The sequence below is a fragment of the Vipera berus genome (genome assembly GCF_964194415.1).
Source record: "Vipera berus genome assembly, chromosome: Z".
NCBI classification, from domain to species: Eukaryota; Metazoa; Chordata; class Lepidosauria; order Squamata; family Viperidae; genus Vipera; species Vipera berus.
In genome coordinates, this window is record NC_138205.1 from 34,075,621 (window position 1) to 34,101,978 (window position 26,358).

The 26,358-nt window shown below is 39.8% G+C and overlaps 1 protein-coding gene and 1 long non-coding RNA gene across 3 annotated transcripts; one reads left to right on the forward strand and one right to left on the reverse strand.

The window, feature by feature from the left end:
- Positions 1–2: 2 nt before the first annotated feature.
- On the reverse strand, positions 3–25,405 carry UBE2Z (ubiquitin conjugating enzyme E2 Z). Of its 2 annotated transcripts, XR_014028457.1 has the most exons (8): positions 24,852–25,405; positions 22,719–22,791; positions 17,879–18,066; positions 12,553–12,664; positions 8,073–8,185; positions 6,300–6,390; positions 3,391–4,385; positions 3–1,774 (listed from the first exon to the last, which is right to left on the reverse strand). XR_014028457.1 is itself a non-coding variant. In XM_081343620.1 (7 exons), the coding sequence occupies exons 1-7, from the start codon at positions 25,193–25,195 to the stop codon at positions 4,215–4,217; spliced, it is 1,092 nt and encodes a 363-aa protein (XP_081199746.1). In that variant the 5' UTR covers positions 25,196–25,405; the 3' UTR covers positions 3–4,214. The 2 variants fall into 2 exon arrangements, 1 of the variants encoding a protein (XP_081199746.1); XM_081343620.1 differs by having other exon boundaries at positions 3–4,385.
- LOC308677352 lies at positions 18,081–19,873 on the forward strand. The gene is made up of 2 exons (XR_014028458.1): positions 18,081–18,220; positions 19,606–19,873. It is a non-coding gene; the product is annotated as an uncharacterized lncRNA (long non-coding RNA).
- Positions 25,406–26,358: the final 953 nt, after the last annotated feature.

Genomic DNA, 26,358 nt, shown 5'->3' on the forward strand with positions numbered 1-26,358 from the left:
AATTCTTTTGAAATAGTCAGAACTTTTATTTTTCCAGTTGGAATGTTTCGTTTCCAAATGCCTTATAATTTTTCAGGATTCAGATTAGCCAATACTTGCACTCAACACACTAACATTTGGTTGCTTGTCTTGAAGACTATAGAAAACCAAAGTTGATAAAGGTCCATTTCTTACCTGAGCTTAACTTGTCTCATAAAAAGAAGCAACACCCAACAGTCCTGGAATCTGTTTAGCTTTTTTTTTCCTGTACCCGCTACAATTATATCAGTTTGTAACTAGTGATTGATATCTGGAAGTCTATTTATTAGGCCTAATTTTTAAAAAAACATAACACATCTTGAGTGCTGATGGCATGGATTTCTTCCATTGTGACTGCACCTTCCTGTTGCCTTTGCAAACACAGTTAAGTTTACTCTGGAAGAAATTGCATTCAAGAACAAGTCCAGGAATACATGCATTGCAGCCAAACAGTATAATCCTAAACGTCTTTACTAATTCCTGTAGAGCTCAATGGGACTTACTCCTAAGTAGCTATGTATGAGGGCAATTCGGAAATAAACCTCCGTTTGGTTATCAATGACAGACACTCGCAGATACAGAACCTTTATTGTACACATTAGGAAACTACATTACTTTTTGACATAACTGCCATTCAAATTGAGGCATTTGACATAACATCTTACAAGGTTTAAATTCCTTAGTAGTAGCCACTCGGTGCCAAATCTGGGCTATTTGGGGGCTGTGTGTGTGTGATCAAAAACATCCCAACAGAACTGCTTCAAAAGTTCTTTGGTGCATCTAGCGGTGTGCGGGCAAGCATTATCGTGAGCCCACACACAAAGTGGTGCCATAGAAAATCCCGCCAAATTTGAAGAGGCCAGTGAAGTTCATGACCATCAATTGGGGCATGCAAAGGAAATTCAGTATTAATTGCAAAGAATCTAAATCTCTGCATCTACACGTAAGTGGATTATATCTGCCTGAACTATGTTGTGGCATGTGACATCCATCAGCTGTAGCCACATTTTACAATTGTTATTTTCACCCTTTTTTTATAAAACACCACACCGGAAGTCAGCATGCCCTGACACTTCTTATGGATGGCTCGTCTCAGTTTTTCTAACATTTCACAGACGACTTCTGAATTGATGGTTGAACCACGCTCCATGAACTTCATTAGCAATACCCCCTTGGCATCTTCACATCTGGCAGGATTTTCTATGGCACCGCTTCCAGCATGGTGTTGGTTCACAATAATGCTTGCCCGCACACCGCTAGATGCACCCAAGAACTTTTGAAGCAGTTCCGTTGGGATGTTTTTGATCACACAGACACCCATAGCCCAGATTTGGCACCGAGCAACTACTACTAAGGACTTTCAAACATTGTAAGACGTTATGTCAAGTGCCTCAATTTGAATGGTGATTATGTCGAAAAGTAATGCAATGTTGTAGTTTTCTAATGTGTGTAATAAAAGTTCAGTATCTGAGAGTCTCTGTCATTGATAACCAAACAGGTTTATTTTTGAATTGCCCTCCTATATAGGATACCTCCGTGAATTCATTACAGACATACACACATGCAAATACTGCCTATAATGTGGAACATGAAGGGGAAGGAATCACCACAATCATTCTTGCAGAATCAGAATTTCCATCTCCACCTCCAATGCTTTCAGAAGAACAGGGTTGAGAACAGTTTCAAGGTCTCAGGCTGGAGCTGAACAATCTAGCTTCCAGGAGGAAATTTCAGCATTGCAGATCTGGTAATGATGCTGGAGAAATAGGATATATTGGGTATATTTAAATAGCTGTTCTTTCAGTCTCTGTAATACACATTGAGGGTAGGTAGCATTATTTTACCTTTCAGAAATGACACAGATGAACTCCAGATCCTGCCAAAACAAACTTTATTGCACACAAAAAAACCACCCCTTATGTACAACTGTATATAAACAAGGTTTCTTTATTTGAAGACCCTTGTGCATTTGTTTCTTTTTTCTCTTAAGCTTGTTAGGTCTAAAATTATGTCACCAACATTTGTCTAGATCAGTAATCTAGGATTGTCATTTCTTAAAATGGAAACGTTCAGAAGACAGATAATTATGGGCAGCTACAAAATCAGATTCCTTTTTTTTATATACCATGTGACTCACATTAAAAAAAATCACATAAGGCATTTTTCATGTTTTGTTTTAAAGAAATGTATGCAATACTTCAACAGCTAACATGCATCTGGAGTTAAGATGCCTTGAAATCAGTGCTCTAACCCAGAAGCACTTCTAGCCCTAGGGAATAGCATGGGGAAACCCAAAATTATTCAGTTGGCACAGAGTGCATAAGGCCTAAGTCTCACTGATTCCAGCAGGACTTAAAAATTAACTGTGCACTTACATCCCTTTGATTTTGAGGGAAATAAAGAAGAGAATAAGTAAAATCTGACTTGGATTGTATCTAATGAGATTAAAAGGAACATGATAAAATTAACTCTGCCTCTTGAGACCTTCCCTTTACAAGGCATCTACACGTAAACTTGTATTGCAATGTTAGTTTTTTTTCATATTCCACCAGCTATTCATGTCCCTTGAACAGACTCTTTGGGAGGGCGAGGAAAGACAGAGAAACAATTCTACTTGGTTCTTAAGTGTAATCAGTTTTTTCAACACCCAATCTGCAGGATATTTTGAGCAGCAGAATGCCTTCTCTTATATCCCAAAGGAAGTATAAGAACAGCTGGAAAGATACTGCCTATGAACACACAGGATGTTTAAAGGGAGAGGTGGGATGGATGGCAGATACAAGCAAGGAACCCTGTACATTACTAGGCTGATGGCTGAACACAGTCTTTCCTATAGAATGGCTCCTGCTTCAGATCACATGTGCATCAACAATCAACATCAATTCCTCCAATTTCCTAAAGGCTTAGAGCCAGTTCTAAAAGTGCTAAGTCTTGTGGATTTTCTTTACAAAGAGTTAAATTCCTACATTAAAAAAAAATCTTCAGAAGTCTGGAAACTTTTCTGTATTATAGATGATCTGGAAGAATGGAGTTACGATAGATTTTATAGAAAAACCCACCCACTAGTGTGCAACTCCTTATTTCAGTTTCAATAAACTCTTATTAAAATAAGACCGGATCCTTTGACTGGATAGTTCCAACAATTTACTCCCCAGGCTTAACAGTCTAAGACACATTGACCATATTTCTTCTTTCTCTGTCATGAAACTCCTAGCTGTGTTCTCCTTGCCTCCCAAAAATAAAGCACAGAAGCTAAAGCTACTTCAGATAAACATGCTAATTTGTTGGTGCTATTACACTTATTTGTATTTCAGTTCTGCAATCATTACTTCTCCTATATATAACCCATCCCTGAAATTATATCCAACTTACCAGGGAGAGAAAAAAATCTTTCTCCTTTAGAGTCACCAAACATGGACAGTAAAACGAGGTAAAGTTTGCTTTGGAAAGCTGAAGGTTGACTTGGACAGTAGGCTTAAAACATGAATTTTAATTATTTTCCTGGGTTGTGTTTTACTCCTTTCCTGCCTGGACTTTAGGTAAAAGTCAGAAAAACGAGAAAATAATAAAGCTGTGGAAACTTCGAAACAAAACAAAACACAAAGCCCAGTTCCAGCAGAATTTTTTCCTCTTTGGTCTGTCTAAGACAGGCAACATCAAACCAACTGGGAAGCTACAGTGCACCAGATCTAAAGAAATAGAATGTGATGTACAAATAGTCAAAAAGTGCTTCAACAAATTAAATTGCTGGGAGCCCATCAAGGTGAAGAAACAAGCTGGGAGGGAAGTGCTAGGAATATGCAGTACATTTATGAAACAAGTACAATGGAACAAGGAGCCATGCTTTATCTCATGCTCTTTGAGAACTGGCAGAACGGGAGACATAAACCTGCCTACAGGTTTTTCCAAAATGCTTTTTTTTTCTTTTTTTGGCGTGTCATTCACTCAGAGGTCTCCAGCAGAGGGAAGGGTCATTTCTAAAATGCAGCCTCTCACAAGCCCAGTTCAGTTTTAGCTCTTTTAACAGGACATACCTAGAGCGCTTGATGGAGATAACAAAAGGCTGTTTTTTGCACTTGTGTGCTCACTCTGGAACCTAAACAGTTCTTAGGTCTCTCTGGGGTCCTCCACAGCACCTGGAGTTGGAAGATCCCACCCCCGTGTTTTGGATTCCCAAGTAATCAGGTGGGAGGCACCTAAATCTTAATGCTCCCCTGAGTGTCTGTTTCTGTTTCGGAAGAGCTGCTTTCTGAGTCTATGTCTGGATTCTCCTGCTGGTGCTTCTCCTGAACCTTCAGGCGGATTCCTTGCAAACGTGCTAAAAGGGATTGGTAATCAAAGTGTCCTCGCTTCTCCCCAAAGGGGTCCTGGAAGGAAAAAAATGCAAATATAATAGATTTCAGGGTCACTAGCAGACCAGTAAATCAAAAGGAATTTAAGCATTCATCAAGTTAATTATTCCACTAATAAAATAATTCTTCCCTATCCACTCTAAATTACATTAACAAATGAGGACTTGAAAAAGCTGGAAAGAGATATGTAAATTCTGTAAGAAATACTAATTGGTGGGTTCAGAATTTCTTCATTTTAATGATACATCTTCTGCTTTGGGCTTTAATTTAGTTCTGATTCCTCAGTTACTTTGGCAGTCTTGATGACATCCTTGCTTTTGCGGTAGAACATTATCCCTGACATCCTCTTTTTCATTCAAGGAGCGTTTTCTTCTGCATGGATAATTGCAATTTGTTCTGGACAAAATGGAGAGCTGATTTTGGCCATGCTGCCCTGCATCAAATATCTTCAACCATTTTTTTCCCTTCACCCAAAAAGGGAAGTTTTAAAACTGAAATCCCTGCAGGCTCTTTCTAAACTGAACTGCTTCAGAGAAGGAGAGAGGGAAGGAAGAGACTTGGCAGCAGAGCTTTTGGGAGAAAAATGACTAACTATAATTTACTTGAACTAACTTGCATAATACATTGAACCATACAATAACCACACTGACTTAGTTCAAACAACATACTGAGCCACCAACTAGCTAAACCCAATATAGCTTAATATGCTGTGCACACACCTGATGTGAATCCTCAGTGGCTCTAAACCCAAATATAGTTTCTCTTATCTGCAATGGAAAGTTTGACTATATATCCAGCATTCATTTTAAGATGCTGCTATGGTCTAGAAACAGAATTCACCAAAAAGTTTCTTGCACTAAAAATTTCAGAGGAGCTTGCATATGAGAACAGTGAGCTGAACAACAGCCAATGGCTAGAACTACTAAAGAACTTGTCAATATCAAAAATATTGACAAATCAAATCAAAAGTCTACATTTAGAATCTTGTATTGAGAAAAATATGGTCAGTACAAAATATTATAAAGCGTGTGTTGACTCTTCTGTATAGAAAATGCATCTCTAAACAAACTTATTAATGCCAGAAAAATGCAGTGACCAGATTCTTTTAGATAAGCTGAGCAATCTTTTTGGTGAGCACAGATTCATGTTTTACATAAGGTGAGGAGAGCAAAAGAAATGGTCCAAAATAGGAACATTCATGTCACATATATGGGGCCATGATCCTTGAGGGTTTTTTCCCCAATTTTACAACCTTTCTTGCCACATTTGTTAAGTGAATCCCTGCAGTTGTTAAGTTAGTAACATGGTTGTTAAATGAATCTGGCTTCCCCACTGACAATGCTTGTCAGAAGGTCATAAAAGGTGATCGCATAATCCTGGGATTTTGCAATCATCATAAATATATGCCAGTTGCCAAGCGTCTTGAGTTTTGTTCACATGATCATGATGATGCTACAGCGGTCATAAGTGTGAAAAAATGGTCATAAGTCATTTTTTCCAGCACTGTTGTAATTTCAAATGGTCACTAAATGACTTGTTGCAAGTCAAAGATGACATGTATTTTATTTTTATCCATTAATACATTTGGTGGGTGAAATGATTGGTTTACCTTTTAATAAGTATATAAAATAAAAGAAAGAAAATTCCCCAACTTAGACACAAATCTTTGTCCAACAAGATTGATTCAAATTGCCTTCCATTATTCATAATCATTTCCTGCTTGCTGTAATATACTAGCACCCATTTCTCTAACATATCTGAACAATGTGAGAATTCCAACTCAGATTTTCATATTCCTATTCAGAAAAAAATTCTGCTGAATGAAAAAATTATTTTCTCAGATCAGAAGATGAGAAATCAATCCCTGATTATTGCTAGTCTTTTAATAAATCTTCCATTCCAGTCGACATGTACACATGTCGTCCTTACCTGCATGGACTGTCCTTGGAGATGAAGCCTCTCTTTGCATACCCCCTCATAAAAATCATAATATTCCATGAAGGACTTCTCCATAACTCCACTAGCATAAAAGAAATAACAAAATAAGAGACCCACTGGCAATAAAGCACTTTTTTCCATCAAGGAGTTAATGCCCAGGGTTTTTTAATTATTTTTTTAAACCCACAGACACAAAACAACAGTTTGTTCAACAAGGCACAACCATTACACATATTATTCCTAAGTCCAGTGGTACAAGGGCAGACTAGCCTTTCATTTGTTTATTACATATAACTAAATATCTACTGTATATAGACCCCACTATTTTCTTCTCTAAGAGTGAAAACAATAAGGATTTTTTCACTATGCAAAGATCATTTCTTTCAAAAAAATATCACCTCAGTATCTATAGCTGTGTTTGTATTAATAAAAAAGCAGAATTCTGAGAATCTCATTTTATCATTCAAAGCAAGTGTGCTGCTACATGCTAATCCATTACTCCAAAGTTGACTTGAAGAAAAAAATCCATACTGTTACATCCTTCAATGTTGCTTCTTAACTATATGAATATCTAAAATAATTTATTTTTTGCTTGTTTATAGAAAACAAATCAAGCTGATTTAGACTTGTCAAGAGCTAGGTTTGAAGAACAATATGAGTAATAAATTAGGAATGAATGCGTCTCCAGATTGATTTGTGCATTTTATTTTGACAAAATATGTTAACTTCATAATCTCAAGAAAAATCTGTTACTTTTAAGTTAGCCTAATACCAGAGGAACACTTTGCTTTTTCCCATTAATTGCATTAGCTGCATTAATTAACCCACTTTCAGGCGAGTCTCTGAAAACAACTTGCACCAACATTTCTTGAACCAGTGAGCTCCAGATATATTGCAACACTCAGAATTCCCAGCGAGCATGACTATTGTAAATACATCTGGAAAGCACTAGTTGGAAAACACTGATATATTGACAACACCTTCACTGGTGAAGGATCACTAATATATTTCATATATAAATTCCCTGATATATATAAATCATTCAAACATTCTATAAATTGTTCTAAATCTTTGGGGAAGGAAACACAATGAATATGATAAAGTGTAGCTGCTGATGCAGCCATTAGGAAACTAAAAATGAACTTGACACTAGTACATTTGTATTAAAAGATTGGAGAGTGGAAGTTAACAGCTTTGCTAAAGGCCTAAGATTGTGAAGAAGAAATCTGAATATGACTGTCCTAATTATTTGAACTTTTAAACTCATTAAAAAGGGGGGGAAACACCACCTATTGAAAAGTCAGGTGTTAAGTGATGGGATTTCTTTGGTCCCTTCAAAACTTTTTGTATCGATCCAATCCTTTCTCCCATCTTGACCAAAGAAAAAAAAAGAAAATAATTGCCATATCTCAACACTGCAATCTCATTACTTACCTACGCCAGGCTTCCTCAGTCTGTTACACACTATGCTGAACTAGAACAGCCATCATCCTTAGCCAACATTCAACATAACTGGAAGGTACAAGGCTTGAGAAGCTGTATTATAAAACTGCAAAGTTTTTCTAGAGTTGAATGCAGAATCTCCCAGAATATTAATTATGGGGCTAGAAAAAAGTGAAGTTTGAACACTCAAATGGTTAAGATTATATTGCCAATTTTCCCAGAAATGAGTAAAGCTTCATTCAGAAATATATTTTCTGAGTTTTTCAAAGGAGAACAGAAAGTGAATCTGCAAGTTAAATAATGGTATCTCTCCAAACATACCGTAAAGGTTCTGGACAAGGGCATTTCCCTTCCAGCATGTCACATACAGCGATGCGGATAGTTTCATGTCGGATGCACTCGTTGTAATTTTTACTGTCTCCTGGATGCCTTTCCTACAAAACAATAATTGCTGAGAACCTCTCCATTTAGGATAATACAAACAGAAAAAGAATTATTCATAATATACCCCACCACCAATAATCCAACTATTGTGAAAATAAATAAATCAACAAAAAGCAAAATAGAAATTGGATACAATAAAATAAAAATATGTCAATATATATTCGCAATCATCATAAAATAGTATATAATCTTCCATTTGTTGTTAGTCGCTAAGTCGTGTCCGACTCTTTGCAACCCCATGGGCCGTAGCATGCCAGGCCCACCTGTCCTCCACTGTCTCCCAAAGTTTGCCCAAATTCATGTTCAATTAATCGATGGCACTATCTAACCATCTCATCCTCTGCCGTCTCCTTTTTCTTTTGCCTTCAGCCTTTTTCAACATCAGGGTCTTTTCCAATGAGTCTTCTCTTCTCATTAGGTGGCCAAAATATTTGAGATGTGAGTTTTGATATTACTATATGAAAGATTTTGAAGCTGAAAGAAAATGTTCATTCGGTGCTAACTCCAATCCAGCTCCAATCCCATTGATAAAGGTCCATGGAAACATAGTCCTTACTTTTAAAAAAGTTCCTCGTCCTTTAGTAACCTATGAAGGCTTCAAAACCCTTTAATAATTCTTTATATCTCTCATAACATAATAGGCTTTAATTATAATTGGGAAGCAGATACATAATTGGAAGTCCCATTATTTCTGGGATCAGAATCTCGATTTAAAAAAATATGTAGGTGGGCTTCCGGTGTCGACGCGACGCCGAAGACAGCCGTTTTTGGGCTGCCCGCTCCGCAGCTGTGTTTTTCCATCGTAAACAGCGCCGATCAGCTGTTTAGATGGATTTGAAGCCCCCTCCTCGGGAGAAGAGGAGGGGGTGAGGCCCCAGGTAGGGGTTGAGCTCTCCGGGGCTGCCTGAGCTGAGAGTTTGGGCGGCTGAAGGATTGAGCCCCCCCGAAGCCTGGGTTGCTCCGAGCTGCGCAGCGCCCCTGCTCCGGGATTTATGGAGCAGAGCCAGGCGTTAGCAACCACCCCTGCCAAAAGGAAATACTTTTGATTATCAAGATGCAGGCAGAGCGGTACAGGAGGTCAAGGTGATGTGGACTCTTATCTTTACTCTCTAGCTCAATGGATTTTATAGCTTTAAAGTGAAAGTGCGCAATAAGTGAAAGTGGGGGAAGATGGCGGCTAAAACTTCTAAAGTTCTTCGGAGTGCGGGGTCTTCCCTGGTGCAACAGACCTCATTGCAAGCTTTGCTTCCTCCTGCACCTCCTCCGGCATTGACGCTTAAGGATTTACAAGATGCTCTTGGAAAGCATTCACAATTGATGTCTGACATGATGGATGAAAAGCTGAAAAAGTTGGAGGAGAAACTGGAGAAGATGGAAGAGAAGTTTAGAGCAATGAGGGTGGACATGTTGTCTATGATTGAATCTGTAGCTGAATGTGTGCAACAGCTGGATGAAAAAGTGAAGGATCTCAGTCAAAAGAACTCTATATTAGAAGCAAAGGTATCAGAAAATGAAAATATAAGGGATAAAATGGACGGAGAATTGAGCCTTGCTCAGTATCATCAGATGCAGTATGCTATTAGAATCAGGGGTTTAAAGGAGAACTGTAAAGAAGATTTAAAGCAGCTGATTTCTGAGGCTCTGGAAGGGGTATTGGGCCAGCCAGCATCTGAAATTAAGGGAAATATGGACAAAATTTTTCGTGTAAATTCATGGATTGCAAGACAAAGGAAGTTACCCAGAGATGTGGTGGTCTATTTTACAAAGAGAGTAATTAGAGATGAAGTTATTCAAGCTGCTTATGATACTAAACTGGTAGTGGCTGAGCAAGAAGTCTTGGTTTTAAAAGAGATTCCTCCGAAGATTTTAAGGAGAAGGAAAGATTTTGCATTTTTAGTACAGGAACTTAAGAAATGTGATATTAAGTTTAGATGGGAGATTCCAGTTGGACTGGTGGTGACGCATGAAGGTAAAAGACATCGTCTGGTTACTGTGGCCCAGGCACGTGATTTTTATAGCAATGTGTTAAAAGCAACCCCCCTATCATTTTTGGAAGCTGTTAAGGGATACGGCGAGGGAAAGCTTCAAGATGTTGCAGACAGACAGATAGAGGACAATGGTGTTGGAGGGGATCAAGATACAGTTTCATTGGATGCTGCAGGAGGCCAGAGGAAGACGCGTGCCGCCCTAAGAAGAGCGAGACGAGAGCAAGAGCAAGACCAGCAGATAGTTATGGAATCTCCAAAGTGTATTTACAGTGAAGATGTGGGAGGGGCGCGGTCCAAAGAAGTTTTGGGGGTCATGACAGACGTGCTCCAAAAGTTTTGGGGCGTTAAGATTGCTGATTAAATTTTTAAATTAATGGATTAAATGGATTAAATGGATTAAATTTATCATAGAGGAGAAAGAAAGTTTTTTTTTTAATATTTAACACAATTTAAGATGGATGTTATTTGCTTGTTAGAAAAGTATATTAGGGTTATGGACTAAAAGTATGTGTTGAACTAAGAATGGGTATGCAAGCTCCTAATTAGCAACAAGTTGTCTTACAGACTGCTTAACCCTTTTTTTTTTACTCTTTTTACTTGAATTCAAGGATGACTTGGAACTGCGAGACATTTGGTGTGATATATGCAAGAATTATTTTTGATTATGGTTTAGTTTGGTTGGAGATTATTAAGGTTAATAGATAGGCGCTTTTGGCGCGTAACTGAGAATTTGTTTATTTTTTTTTCTTTGAAATTAATATGAATAAGGACTGGGATTAAGAAAATCTATTCTGAGTAAAGCTCTTTTCTGTTTTTCTCTTTTTCTTTTTTACTTTATTTGTAATATTAATATTGTTTGTATTCATTTTACATGAGCTAGAGGGAGATAGAACTAATAGTTTATTGCTGATAACATAGGGGTGCTTATGTTTGTTTTTTGATTTTATACCCTGTATTTAGCTCTGGGAAGTCGGGGGGGGGGAGGAGGGAATGGGGGGAAGGGATAGGGAGGGTTGGGTGGGGGTGGGGGAGGGGGGGATTAAAGTCAAAATGTATTGTAAAACTTTTTAAATAAAAAAAAATATGTAGGTGTCCTATGTATCTTACTACCTAGCAGATTTCTTTGTATTTTGTGTTTGTATGCTTTATGTTTGAAAATGGAAATGAGAAGTAGAGAAAAAAAATGCAGGAAATATTTCCCCCAATGCATTTCTACCCTATAATAGTTCAGTATTGAATTGCATCATTGATGGTTCCTCGATTCTAAACCCTTCTCCATCCTCCTTTTTGGTCATGTAATTGACAGTGAAGGTCCCGTGTTTCCCAAAAAATAAGCCCAGGTCTTATATTTATGGTTGGTCCAAAAGACCCATTAGGGCTTATTTTTGGGGGGGTGTCTTATTTTTTTATCACAAGGCCCAGCCTGGCCAGGGCCCCCCACAGGCAACTCAGGTTTCCCTCAGTGGGGGAGGAAGGCTTTGGAAACTGCCTTTTCATTTACATTCATCATCAATATTGTAATCTGTCCCTTTATTTTATTTTTTAAAAAATGATTTGTATTTACCACAATTAGCCTCCTTGAATGCCAATGGGAAGCCGCGGTGTGAATTCTGCGCATGAGCCTCGGATATACAGACATTCACACCCTCAAAGCTCACGCCGCTTCCTCACTTGGGGCGCACCACTGCTTTACCTGTGTGTTCAACTTTGTGGCTCAGCTAAACTCTTCAGTTGGAGTGGGCCGCAATTTCCATCACCTTCAGGAAGCCTGGGCAATGGAAACCTTAAGCCAGGCTCCTCGCAGCTGAAACAATCCAGCTCACCCAGGATCAGGTTGGCAGTCACAGGAGACGTAGCCCATCCCTGTCCTCCAGCTCCGGCCCACATGTGGGATGAGCCTCCCACAATGGCCAACCTGACCCTGGGCGATCCTGATTGCTTACAGGGAGAGGCTGCACGTTGCAGGAGGGCGACTGCAAAGGGTGCACGCAGATGCTTGCAGCTCCTGGAGGCTCCAAGCGCTGTTTTTGGCACCACTCGGTTTCCTACCCCATCCCCGCCAGGGTGATCTGGTGGGCGGGATTGCCTTCCCTTTCCCGCCACTGTATTGGCAGCAGAGTCTGTGTGCGCATCTGCCTCACTGTTTTGGGGGGCACCGGTGCCTGACTGCCCCCCTTGGATCAGCTGCAGCCCACCATAGAGAGGATGGCTGAGGTTTGGGGGATGGTCTATCCCCATTCATAATGTGGCCGACGCCCAATTGTCGCGCCTCTTGGAAGGGCAGCATCAGCCCATGTTACACCAATCTTTTCAGTTACCCTATGAAAAAATGTCCCATTAGCGATATAATCCAAAATTGGTGTCTTTACCTGTTCAAAGCCAGGTTCATTGTGATAGGGATTCTCAGTCATTAAAGACTGTATCGATATAAGTACCGAAGAAATGCTCTGTGCAGGACTCCAGGCTGGACCAGTCCATGTGCTGTGAGATAGCAAAAAAACCAACAACAACAAATAGCTTATTTCCACAGGTGCAAACACAAAATAATTTCTTAATGGATGCACAGGGACTTCAATGTATTTTGATGCAGCTTGTCACATTTATGAATCCAGCTAAATAAAAAAGACATTTTCTAGTAGTGGTAAATAACTCCTGGGATTCGAGGACAAAAAGGTACTTCCGAGCATTCAGGGACACATAGGTAATATCTGTCCGCAAGTCTTTAAGCAGTTGTGCCTTTTACTGGGATCGTGTGGTCACTGTAAATGACACCTAAGATATGCAGGGAAAAGATGTCACTTCATTATAAAGAGTTCCAGATGAGTGCTATGTGAATGCTCCAAGAGACTCAAGTACCTTTTTCTGCTTGAATTGGAAGTATTGTATCTAGGTCCACAAAATGGTGAGTCAAGACTTAGAAACAAAGAAGAAAAATATTACATTCATGAAATGTCTTAATAGCATGAAGAAGAAAAACACCAATAAAGATCAATATACATTGTCCAGCAATAAAGCCTTACCAGTTGCTGACTTAGGACAACTTACTTATAGGCATGATCAATGTAGTAACCTGAGATAATATAACCCTAATCAGAAAATATCATCACTGGGGAAGATTATTGCCCATAAGTTGTCCAAAGTCAGCAACCTTAATGTGTTGTGTGCCTCCTCTTTTCTGACTTTTTTGAGCTGTTTGGAAACGATACATTACCACAGATCTGAACTAATTGCCAAAGTCGTCTGTAATTAGGCCTAAGGCCATATTCACAGTATCCTAGGACTGGAAGGACCTCAGAATTCTTCTAGCACAGCCCCCTGTTCAAGGCAGGACCTTTATACAATCCAAATCAAATGGTTGTCCAATCTATTCTTGAAAACCTCCAACGCCCGGGGGCAAGCTATTCCACCCATTAATTGTTCTCAGTGTCAGAAAATTTCTCCTTACTTTTAGGTTGGCTCTCTCTTTAACAGCTTCTACCCATTATTTCTGATGCCCTGGAGAATAAGCCAATCTCCATTTTTTGTCAGTCCTGCAAGACAACTATCATGTCTCCCCCCCCCCCCCCCAATCCTTTTCTTCGCTAGGCTAGACATACATAGCTCCCTCAACTTTTGTCATATGATTTTGCCTCCAGACCCTTTATCATTGTTGCTCTTCTCTGCAAACTCTCCAGGGTCTCAACATCTTTTTTTTTGTATTGTAGTGACCAGTACTAGATGCTGTATCCCAAGTGTGGTCTGCAGAATCCAATCTGGGTCAGTCACTGGGACCACAGGTTTTCCAAGTCTTCCAAGCTTTCAGACTTGTGCTGGAGCTTGGAAGACTAGATTGGATCCTGCAACATTATTCTTGGGCACTTATATTTGTCTTCATTCACAAATGTGGTCTCAGCAGCACAGTGTAAACCAGTATTATCATTTTTCATTATCTTGATGCTATCCCTCTGTTGATGCAACCTAGGATCCATTGGCTTTTTCAGCAGCTACAGCACATTGCTGACTCATAATTAAATATTGGTCTACTAGCTCTCTCTCACTGTTATTACTATTAAGCCATATACCACTTTTCTACACCTATGCATTTGGGTTTTCCTGCCTAAGTGCAGGACCTTATTTTTCTCATCACAGAACTGCATTTTGTTGGAATAGGTCCAATGTTCAAGTCTGTAAAGATCCTTCTAGATCTTGAGCCTGTCTTCTAAAGTGTTGGCTATTCCCCCCAGCTTGGTGTTGTCTGAAAATAAGTTCCTCTTCTATTTCTTCATCTACTTAATTTATGAAGAAGTTTAAGAGTCCTGGATCCAAGATTGAACCTTGAAGTACCCCACCACATGCTTCTCTCCAGTAAATGTAATTAAGTTGAGGATAACCCACTGAGTGTGGTTGGTCAACCAACTGTGAATCCATCTAATGCTGATATTGTTTACCCAAACTATTATATCTTACCAAAAAGTAGATTGTATTCTACTTTGTCAAATGTGCTGAGGTCCAAGTATACTACGTCCACAGCACATGGCTGATCCACTAATGTAGTTACTTTATCAAAAAAGGCAATAAGATTTGTCTGACATGATCTGTTTTAAGAAACTCATGTTGACTTCTAGTAATCACCTTGTAAACACCTTGTTTGTTTCTAGGTGTACACAAATCCTGTGGCTCATTATCTTTTACGGGATTTTCCCAAATATTGATGTCAAGCTGATTGGCCTATAATTTCCTGGATCCACTTTATCCCCTTTTTGTAGGTTAGAACCTTATCAGCTCTTTTTCAATTTTCTGGTATTTCTCCTATATCAGTGGTCCCCAATCTTTGCAGCTTGGTGACCCGACTTGTATGAGCAGCGGGCTGGTGTGCACACGCATGTACGCACAGGTCAACTTGGGTAAGTTGAGCTGTGCACGCATATATATGCACGTCGGCCCACCACTTGTGCAAGTCAAACTGCCTGCTGCTCATGCAACCCAGTTCCTAATAGGCTACAGCCCTGTAATGGGCCGTGGCCTGGGCTTGGGGACCCCTGCCCTATGCTACATGATCTTTGAAAGACTATGCAGAATTCCAGTCTCCAACCTTTGCGGCTTGGTAGCCCAGCAGGGGGGAAAGGGGAACCGAGCCACGTGAGCAGTGGGCTGGCGGGCACACCACTCATCTTAATGTATGCAAGTGGCAGGCTGCTGCACACAGCTCAACTTGTGTGAGCACCAGCCCAGCACACAGCACATGCAGCTCGACTTGTGAAATCTGAGTATACGTGTGCACACACGCCTGCCTGCTGCTTGCGCAGACCGGTTCCAAATAGGCCATACCCTAGTAGTAGGCAGCGGCCCAGAGTTGGGGACCTCTGCTATATTTTTAGTGGCTCCGAAATTACATCTGCCAGTTCCTTCAAAATCCTGGAATGTAAAACTATCAAATTTAGGATTGCCAGTTATCAACCCACTGTAGAGATTAGACCTGATATACAATCTCAGAAAAGCACTATAATATATGCTAATGTTTACAGCGGGCAAAGAATTCAGTATCTTAATAATTGTTAGCTGGAATGCTTTTGTTTTTATGATACAGTAGTACAGAAGCTGGTTGGGACACTATAGAAAACACCCAATGATCAGCACATAAGTAAGCAAGGATTATTTATCTGGAGTCATCACACCATTTCTAAGCACAGTCTGTAAGAGACCTTGTCTTCCCTAAAATTACCCTTGGCAGAAGTTCTACTATCTAAAGTTATGATCAAATCACATCAGTATGATGTGCCACCAAGCCATCCCAAGGTGTTATTGTTTATGCCTCTTCTCTCTTAAGTATAAAAAAGTATAGAAAAAGTCCCCAGATGAGGTAGTATCCAGACCGCCTAGTTCTTGCTGGGAACTATTTTTGGCAACAACCTACTGTCAGAAACCATTCTGGTTGAAAAATAACAGTATATAGGATTTCTTAAAGAGGAACATGAAGATCAGGTAACAGTTCCAGACAGGCAGCAGTGTTGTAGATAGTGTGTAACCATACATCTAGGGTAGCAGCCCACAATCCCATGTGAGGTAGACATGCTCTATATCTTGATCCATCTGGATACTACAGTAATTGAAACCTGGCTGCCCAGTTGAAATGCATTCTGTTTTTTCACTTGAATTTGACCAAAATTTAAGTCAAGACTAAATTTATCATGATTATAAAAGTTGGCTCTAGGCACAAAATATTTGTATCTTGTTGGATGTGCAGAGCTCCTTCTTGAAAGAGACATCAATTTTTGTCATTCCTTTAGCTGAATTTGCAGCCCTTAGGAAATGCTGCTTTCCTCACTAGATGTTCTATGGCACAAGGGTTTGGAGTCCTAAGTAGAGATTTGTGAATTGATACATTCTATTTCACATAACAAAACTGTTAACAAAACAAAAAGCTTACAAATGTACCTATGCTTGTGGGTTAATAAACACTCTACATCAGACATGTCAAACTCGCGATGTCACGCAACATATCAGGACGATTTTGCCATTGCTGGCAATGGGGTGGGTGCGGCTTCTGGATGATGCGTCTGGCCCGCGGGCCGGCAGTTTGACACCCCTGCTCTACAGAAAGCAATTACAGGTAGTCCACATTTAGCAACTGTTCAAAGTTACAGTAGTACTGAATGAGACTTATGACCAGATGTGGCCATCATGCAATCATGATTCAGGAGCTTGGCAACCAGCTAACAAATATGATATCACAGCATCCTAAAGTCACCTGATTGCCATTTGCAACCTTTTACTGCCAGTTTTTCACAAGTAAAGGCAATGAAAGTCAACAGGAGGTCACAAATAGTGATCACATAATATCATGCCTAACGTCCATGAAACTGCCCTTGAGTGTGTGGTCATATGATGTTATATTATGACCACGTTGCTTAGCAAGGGAATTTCCAGTCCTAATTACAGTACTGCCTGTAGTTAGCTTTGGAATATTCAAACAAAGCTTTCCAGGTATACCTTGCTTGTTTGAAACTGATACAGACATGGTATTGCTAGAAGGGGTCACAAACTTAATAGTTATAACAGCAACCATTTTTTATTCCTTTATCTCCATTTAACTAGTTTATCTTTTTTTTTCTTTAAAAAAGAAAAAAAATCCATACGAATAGAAAGAAGCCTTCTTCTCTACCAGATCCACACAAGTGCAAGTAAATAGAAACAAACAGATGGCACACAGGAATATGGAGCAATCTTTCAAAGGAATTTCTTTGTGGTTACGCAAACATTTTTTGTATGTGTGCACTCTTTCTATATGTATGTACCAAACGTATGCATACATTCCAACAAACATACAGAAAAGTTACACACTATTTATTTGATGGATTGAAGAAAAAAATCAGCAGCCTAAGAAGCACCATTGACCCCGTGAACCACTCTGGCATTAAGACTGGGAGTGCACTAAGTTGATCAAAAGCTGTAGAAAAAAAGTACGCAAATTTAATTGCCCCAAGTTTGCCTCTACATTAAAAGATGATAAGCATCAGCTTGTGGCCAGAGATGGCTTGCGGTTATGTGGTTGATTTTGCCCCATTGTGCTATAATTCGCATGCTTCCCCTCTGGCCTATTCTTTTGAAAAAGACACATTCACATATAGTCCTTGAGAAAAGAACTGCACATTAGCCTTTCCAAAGCACCCACCTGGACTTCCCCTGGAAAAGAGCTTGAGCTGAATGGGTCCTTACCCTAGAATACTGAGGCAGACCTTCCCATTTCGGTAGAAGTTGGGGTTAAATCTCACTGTATTGTTCCCAGTTGTCATCAGTTTGACCCGCGGTGGATGGATAGGATAATCTGGAGGACAGCGAAACAGGAACAAGAAGAAACCCCCTTCGTAAGGCGTGTCAAAGGGGCCTGTGATCAACGCATGAATCTGCAAGAGAAAAGCCCAGGCTTGCGCAAACACTTCTGATGGAAACATCAGTGGCAGCACCTGCCCAGTGCCAACAGCTGCTGACACAAGTCAGGGAAGGCAAAGAAGGTTCTCTGCAAGCAGTCAGAAAAAAACTCAAACACTTCTTTAAGCGGTACAAGTCTCAGATTTCATTGCTATTTAGTTGAAGCGATGAAAAATATTATTGCTTTGCAATGCAGCGGAGAATTCCATAACAACTTCTCCAGCTTCTTCTATTTTTCTTAAGAGGTAATTCTTGACTTACGACTATTCATTTACCGACTGTTCAAAGCACTGAAGACAGAGACTTATGACCCATGCCAGAAGTTATGGCAGTTGCAGCAACCTCACAGTCATAATTAAAATTGGGTACTTTGCAGCCCGCATGCACTTAACAACCGCAAGAGCACTGCAACGTCCTCACTTGCCTACCTCCCCCATCTATATCATTTTGGCCCCCTGCCATCCACCACTCCGTCACCCAGCTGACTTTCACCATCTTCTTGCTCTCGCTGTTGAGATATGGCTAGCTGCTGGACCAGACTGGAGCTGGCTTCAGGCTGCAAAAAAGGAAAAGGCCTTTTTCCATGTTTTACAGCATGAAGCCAGCCCCAGTTTGGCCCAGCCCAGCCTCGCCACCAGTAGGAACAAGAAGATGGTGTGGCAGAGTGTAAGATGGCAGGGCTGTTAGAGTTCAGGATGACAAGGTCAACTGAGAATGGGCTGGGGTAGCTGCGGCTTTCCAAGGCACGGCTGGCAGCTCCAAAACCTTTCAGTTTGAGGGCTGATTGCCACCATGAAAAATAGGATGAAGGCCCAAAGGACAAAAATGGGGAGAGAGAGAGAGGGAGAGAGGGAGGGAGAGAGAGAGAGAGAGAGAGAGAGAGAGAGAGAGAGAGAGAGAGAGAGAGAGAGAGAGAGAGAGAGAGAGAGAGAGAGAGAGATGGGTATAGTAAGTAGAGGCATTCCCTTACCTTACTCAGAGCTGGGAGGGACCAAGCCTGAAATGGATTGGAGTGGATCCTTGGCTAACAATGGTAAAATTTGCTTAAGAATGGCGACAGGAATTACTAGGATTACAGTTGCTCAGTCACATGACCTTTCACCTTGTGATTGTATTGCTTAGTGACCAGAATTTCCAGTTATTGTCCTAAGTCAAGGACTACCTATAATTAAATCAATAGTTTTGATCTTTAAAGCCCTAAATGGATTGGGAACATGTGAAGGATTTGCCTCTTCTATATGAATCTGTCTAACTATAAAGATCAATCAAGTGACTCTGTTGTAGGTTCCTATTAGTTGGCAAGCACAAGACATAATGGTCTTGTCAATCCTGCATCTACTGTATATCTGCAGAATTCCCATTTAGACAAATTTTGTTCTATCTTTGCTTTTAAAGGGAATTTTAAAACTTTTACTTCACCTGTTTTATTTAGTGCATGTCTTTTAATGTGGTTCTACTCTACCTTCACCAGTTACATTATTTTAATTTTGGACTCCATATTTTCCCTCCATCAGCTGCAACTGCCCTACGTGCCCTAAATTTTGTTTGGAAAGAATTTCATCAAAGAAGATGGTCATTTCAAAGGCTTAACTTCTGGCTACATTAGGGCCATTCTCACTGGATTGTTTACAGGTACCCCACTGAGGTCTGATTTTGAAATGTGAAAGGATCATTTCCATCCCTGCTAATTAACATATCAAAACTTTACATTGAAAAAGCAATGTATTAATTGTTATCAATTGTACTGGAAATCTTTCTGAATAAAAAATGGGATAATATATATTTAAAGTAAATAAGCATTTACTTAAATTCCAAATTTGCTTGGAAATCCAAATGCTTAGTAAAGTGTCACAAATTCATGTAGGGGTGTCTCAATGAGAATTTCAATTCACAAGGGATCCTTAGGGTTATATATCAGCTTTGGATTGACACACTATTCAGTTGTAAGATCAATTATTATAACTAACTCGTGAATTGATCATTATTTGACTCTATAAAAATTGTGTGAATAAATAAAAAATATATACTGTCAGCAAAGGTTAGATTGAGGCTTGCTGCCTGTCCTTAGTCTTACAGCATTTGGAGGGAAAACCCAGAGATGGAACTTTTTTTTTTTTACTAGTCATCTGTTATAACTGCAGGCATGTCAAAACAAGAATATTTTCACTAGTGCTGAAACTGAATGTCCAGTGCTTAAAACAATGGACTGTAACAACTTTTCCACTCTAATTCAATCATAATCTTGTTAGGACATATAGGCTTATTAAACATTGTTGGCCAGATTTCTCTCCTAGGGCATTTTTGAAGGAAAAATGGGAGGCAGACTATGTACAACAAAGAACTTTTGGAGTGAAAGGCAGTACACAATTGCAATAAATAAGTGCTATTTCCTTAGATTTACCACTACTTATTTTATTTTTTGTATTTATTATTCCAAGTTAATCAGATTCACAGGTTATTTACTTTGTAGTTCTAATGACAATGCTTAGAGTATTTGATAAAATTTCATCTGTCACATGGCTTAATCTAGCAGAATGGAATAGCAATAGCAACAGCAATAACAAAGAGACATATATACTACTTCATAGTGTTTTACAGCCTTCTCTAAGCAGTTTACAGAGTCAGCATGTTTCCCCCAACAATCTGGGTCCTCATTTTACCAACCTTGGAAAGATGGAAGTCTGAGTCAACCTTGAGCCAGTGAGACTTGAACTGCTGAACTTCTGGCAATCACAGTCAGCAGAATTAGCCTGCAATACTGCATTCTAACGGTGCATAGCATAGCACAGCATAGAATTCTTTATTGGCCATGTGTGACTGAACACAGAATAAATTTGTCTCTGATGCATAAATTCATAGTGTATGTATAAACAGCCAGTAATAGGCCATAGATTATAAATCTTTGTTATAATCATTAATCATAAGTTACAAACAATAATTGATAAATCATAGAAGATAGTAGGAAATAGTAGGAAAGATGAGAAATGAGGCAGTGCTGTGGGAATTAAGTGTTCAGCAGAGAGACTGCATGGGGGGCAAAGTCTCTGGGTCTAGTTATTTTGGCATGCAATGCTCTATAGCGACATCTGATTATGATCAGGATGTGAGGGGTCTGTAGATATTTTCTCAGCCCTCTTCCTGTAGTATACAGATTCTCAACAGCAGGCAGGCTGATTGTGAAGTCTGTACCTACCCTGTTTGGTTGCTGTGCAAAACCAAACAGTTGTTGTTGTTGTTAGTTGCAAAGTTGTGTCCGACCCATCGCGACCCTATGGACAACATTCCTCTAGGCCTTCCTGTTTTCTACCATCTTCTGGAGTCCATTCAAGCTCACGCCTACTGCTTCAGTGACTCCATCCAGCGACCTCATTCTCTGTCGTCCCCTTCTTCTATTTCCCTCAATCTTTCCCAGCATTAGGCTCTTCTCCAGTGAGTCCTTCCTTCTCATTAGGTGGCCAAAGTATTTGAGTTTTAGCTTCAGGATCTGGCCTTCTAAAGAGCAGTCAGGGTTGATCTCCTCTAGGACTGACCAGTTTGATCACCTTGCAGTCCAAGGAACTTGCAGGAGTCTTCTCTAGCACCATAGTTCAAAGACTTCAATTCTTTGGCGCTCAGCCTTTCTTATGGTCCAACTTTCACAGCTATACACTGCAACTGGGAAGACCATAGCCTTGACTATACGCACTTTTGTTGGCAGGGTAATGTCTCTGCTTTTTAGTGTGCTGTCTAGATTTCCCATGGCTTTCCTCCCCAGGAGCAAATGTCTTTTAATTTCTTGGTCCAGTCCCCGTCTGCGGTGATCTTGGAGCCCAGGAAAATAAAATCTGTCACTACCTCCATTTCTTCCCCATCTATTTGCCAGAATGCCAAATAGAGGGGGCCGGATGCCATGATCTTGGTTTTCTTAATGTTTAGTTTCAACCCAAATGACAGACACAATAATTCCTCTGTAGAACTGCATAAGTAGATTATTGGACATATATGAATAGCATGCAACTCAAGGGACTTGTAGAATTATTATTTTTCCGTAAGGAACTCAAATCAAAGGAACTTTTTGTAGTGTTTAACACATTCATGAATTTTAAAAAATGGTGTCTCCATGTCTCAGCCTTTCTTCCATAAACACACAATATTTTGTGACAAAAAAAATCAAGGATACAAGACTAAGCATGTCTTCCTAAAGATCAATACCAAAGGAAAAATTAGCCCAGTTCTATTTCTAAATAAACACCTTTTAACTATTTCATCTTCTCCTTACCACCAATTTCCTAACCCACTTCTGTCTTTTTTGACTGCAAACCTGAAAGGCAGAACCTTTGCTTTATATTTTACACAGCAATGCACAGTACATAAAAATATTAGAAGTAGCGATCCAAATATACATACTGCATTTTTTAATACCACCACTACCTTTGTTTTGTCTCATTTCAACTAATTTCTCAATATAAACACAATATAAGCTGGGCATTACTGAAAATTTCTTAAGGTGATATTGCAATCAATTAATCTCATTTTGCTATTTATAGCAGTTTTTCCAATAATGTCAATGTCAATGCCAAGTCATTATATTACGAAGTATTTCTTTAAAACTTTTAGCAGGACTACAGAGCACTTGAATACCACCTACCTTGGTCATATCATGGGGGTCAGGTACGACAAACATTCCAGGAGGTGGTTCCTTATATATTGACATGATATCTCTAGGAAAGAAATACAAATATATTTCTGTATTTTGCAACCCATTAAGTTTCCTCTTAAATTACTGACAATTAATCTTACTTAAAAATGGGGAAAAAATGCCTAAAGTCTAAACATTGCCCAAAATAAATACCTTTGACCTAAATTTAAGAATCATCTATAATTTAGATGATTTCTTCTGGTCACACAGTACCTCATGTTAACTAGTAAATTGTTCTGCTTATTTGCAATTTATTAATCACATCTCTTCTTATATCACATAAGTGCAAAACACATGAGAGGAAAAGAGACCTCCCATAAGGGGGGGGGAGAGATATAACATGAAACAACTTATCACAGCCCACACCTGTCAATAAGGAACTGTTCCCTCATCCCTCAAACTGTCAGCATACATTTATCAACAAAAGTGTCTATATTGACAAGCTGTTTTGAAAGTTGCTGCCCACCAACTTACTTGTTAGTACTTTCTTTTCACTAAAGCATGAAATAAACTGAAAGATGAGCATAGTGACCTTGCATTCCCCAAATATACAAATATATATATCAATAGTGCTTGAATTTTCAGGCAATAGTTTTGCCTGAAAATAGCAGCCAAAATTCCTCTAGGGCGGCATTCAGTCAAACTTTTGAGAAATACTCCTGCAAGTAGACTCTCACTTTGATGCTCTTGTATTTGTTCCAGCAATATAAGTGGTTACATAAAACTGCAGTTAACCATTTCTGCAGTATTTATATGTTTAATAATGGGAATAACCTCAAACTGTCCTTTATAGCTAGTCCTCACTTTTTTTGCTTTAAAATAAAGGTGTACTTTAATTATATGAGAACACATAAAACCAGCTGCCTAGTAAACTTTACTTAGCAGCTGTTGGGTAATGAAGCATCTGCAAGAAAACAACCAACCTTAGAGAGCACCAAAGACACCCTTCCCCCTGCAGCTTTTCTGGTTTTCAGAATCTCCCCTGCAAGTCTCACCTAATTGCCCAGGCAAAGATCAACTTGTGGCCTTGTTTGTGCTAAGGAATATGTTAACTAGCACTTGAGCAAATAACAGAAAGGACTTCCCTTCTACTGCACTTTTTGACATGATCTAATAAGTTAATTAAAAGAGACTATAGGCTCAAAAAAATCTTTGTTCTCCTGTACCCTTCAGCTACACCTGGATATATAAAGTTGGGTATCTTTTAAATAGATAAATCTATTTTCTATTAAGCAATATTTGAATAAGAACTCCACAGACAATAAGTACAATAAATATGTACGATAAAATACCAGTACACAAAAAATAAACTGGAGGCTTGAATGCAGATTTATTTCTACTATCAATTCAACATATGCCCTTGGGCAATAACCTCCACAACAAAATAATACTGATTGCCTGCCTTTAAAAGCTATTGATGCAAGACAAAAAGCATACAGAAAAGACTACAAAATGATATGTAATCAAATATATAGCGCTGCTTAGAATTCTCCTTCCTTGGATAGCTATAAATACACAGAACATATTCTTTGAGTCTACTCATTAGTAGAAATTTAACTTAAGTTGTAAATATGTTAAATACCAATTGCTTTCTGATGCAAAATAAGGAAGTCAGATTTACAATGAAAGCAATTTTACTTCAGTGTCTTCATTAAAGTTCAAATGACATTGGATTTTTGTGTTCAGGAATTCTGGGAATTGCTGAGTGATAGGAAATGATAAGGCTTTTGTAATCAGAAGCTTATTCCATTTGTATTTAATAGTTTAGATTTTTGTATTTTTATAAGAAAATGTAGGAACGAAACAGATGAAGTTGCCCCAATGCCTCAATCTATCACCAGCAGGAATATAAAATAAAACTTCAAACAGGACTGAACTGTGGAAGCCATGAACCCAGCTCATCCCGAAATACAGGACACAAACCGAAATGCTTGGGTGGAGAACTAAGCACTCTGCACATGCTCAGAAATATTATCCCCTTTCTTAATAATTCGCGTTTTGCCAGATATTGGCTAAATTCTTTAATGGAAAGACCGGATTACTAACATTTACTTCCTTCTTTCGTTTTCCGGAGTTCCTTACCGTTTGATACGGAGCAGGCAGGCAGAGCTCGGTCTCTCTCCGTCCCAATCACCACTAGTCGTGGGGTCCCAAAAGGCCGAATGTGAAAGGAGCACTCCGGCGGCGGCGGCAGCGGCGGCGGCGGCAGGGGGAATCCCAGGCACTGGGGCTACTGCAGAACCGACTCCGGATCCTGCTCCAGACCCGCCTCCTGCCGAACCCAATCCCGCTACCGCCCAGAGCTCGGCTGGCAGGAAGACGCCCATGCCTCCACCACTCGCTCCGGATCCCGGCCCTCCGCCTGTCGGGGCCGCCAGTACCGCGGCCGAAGCTACCTCCTCAGCAGCCGGACTCTCCGCCATCATCGCCAACAGTCCCGGCTATGCTTCCGGGACTTCCCACACCATCGACAGAGGTGGGCAGAGCGGATCACGATGCGCCGCCCACTAACAACAGTGGGGCAGATTCAACCACTGAGGTAGAGAGTTCCAGAGCGCCCTATGTTGTTAATTTCTTCAGTCGCAGCTAGTGGAACATCGATTGCATAGAATTCTAGAGAGCTGTCCTCACTTCCGGTTCCGAATACTAAGTTGGGTGAAAAAGTTCTTACGAAAACAAATCGGAAAGGGAAAACTTCTGCTACGTGCCTATGGTATTATTGCCAAAACCAAAACCAAGCTTCTAATGTTTGCTTCCGGGATGTCTTTCCCATTCCTCAGTCTAGCTGACAGCTGTCGGTTTTCTTCGTGGCCATCTGTCCAAGTATTAAGCAGATCTGACCTTGCTTACCATAACTTTATTCAGGTAGGAAAACTAGGAACTTTATTCGGGTAGGAAAACTAGGAACTATTTTTTAAAAGCCCTTTTGTGTTTGCGCATCGACAAATCTCTTAATGCCTTTAAAAGCGACATAACAACTACTTATCGTCTCCCAGGCAACGTTCGTTTTGATTTTATGATGCTTATTTTCATAGAGCTACCACCCGGAGTTTCAATTCTATCTTTTAAAAATAGATACACTGAATGGATAAAAGATTTAACTGCTGCATTATTCACTTGATTGGCAAACCAGCGTAAGGTTTTTTTTAAGTGCACGCCATTTTAAAAAGACTTATGAAGGGAAATAAAACCATTTAATTCCTTTTGTACGACTCTGAACACACGGCACGTGGCAAAATGTCAGCTTCAATTTCCATTCTCTTGATCTGCACACGGAGGACTCTTATTGCATCCGGAACCAAATTTCAAGGGGGGAAAAAAACCTTGCAGCCCTTTGCATTTTTTTCCCTTTCTGCAGCAATGCTAGAATATCTCCGCGGGACCTCCAAGATACCTACAAGATTAGACCTTTTTTCTCGGGACGGAGCACTAAATACCTAACATATTTTCAAAGAAACTGTTGTAGTTTATCCTACGAAACTCAAGGCAACGAATTCCCACCTGCCTTAAGTAATTCTTTCAAAAAAAATTCCTTTTAAGGGCGTAGACGCCACCCTTCTGCTTCTGGCGTAGTTTGCTCAGACGCGGG

Excerpts from the sequence above, each read along its gene's own strand:
- UBE2Z (XM_081343620.1), bottom strand. The coding sequence starts at position 25,195 with ATGATGGCGGAGAGTCCGGCTGCTGAGGAGGTAGCTTCGGCCGCGGTA. Across the intron at positions 8,186-12,552 it reads ATGAACCTGGCTTTGAACAG|GAAAGGCATCCAGGAGACAG; the intron begins GTAAAGACACCA and ends ATTGTTTTGTAG. Across the intron at positions 6,391-8,072 it reads CCTTGTCCAGAACCTTTACG|TGGAGTTATGGAGAAGTCCT; the intron begins GTATGTTTGGAG and ends CTTTTATGCTAG.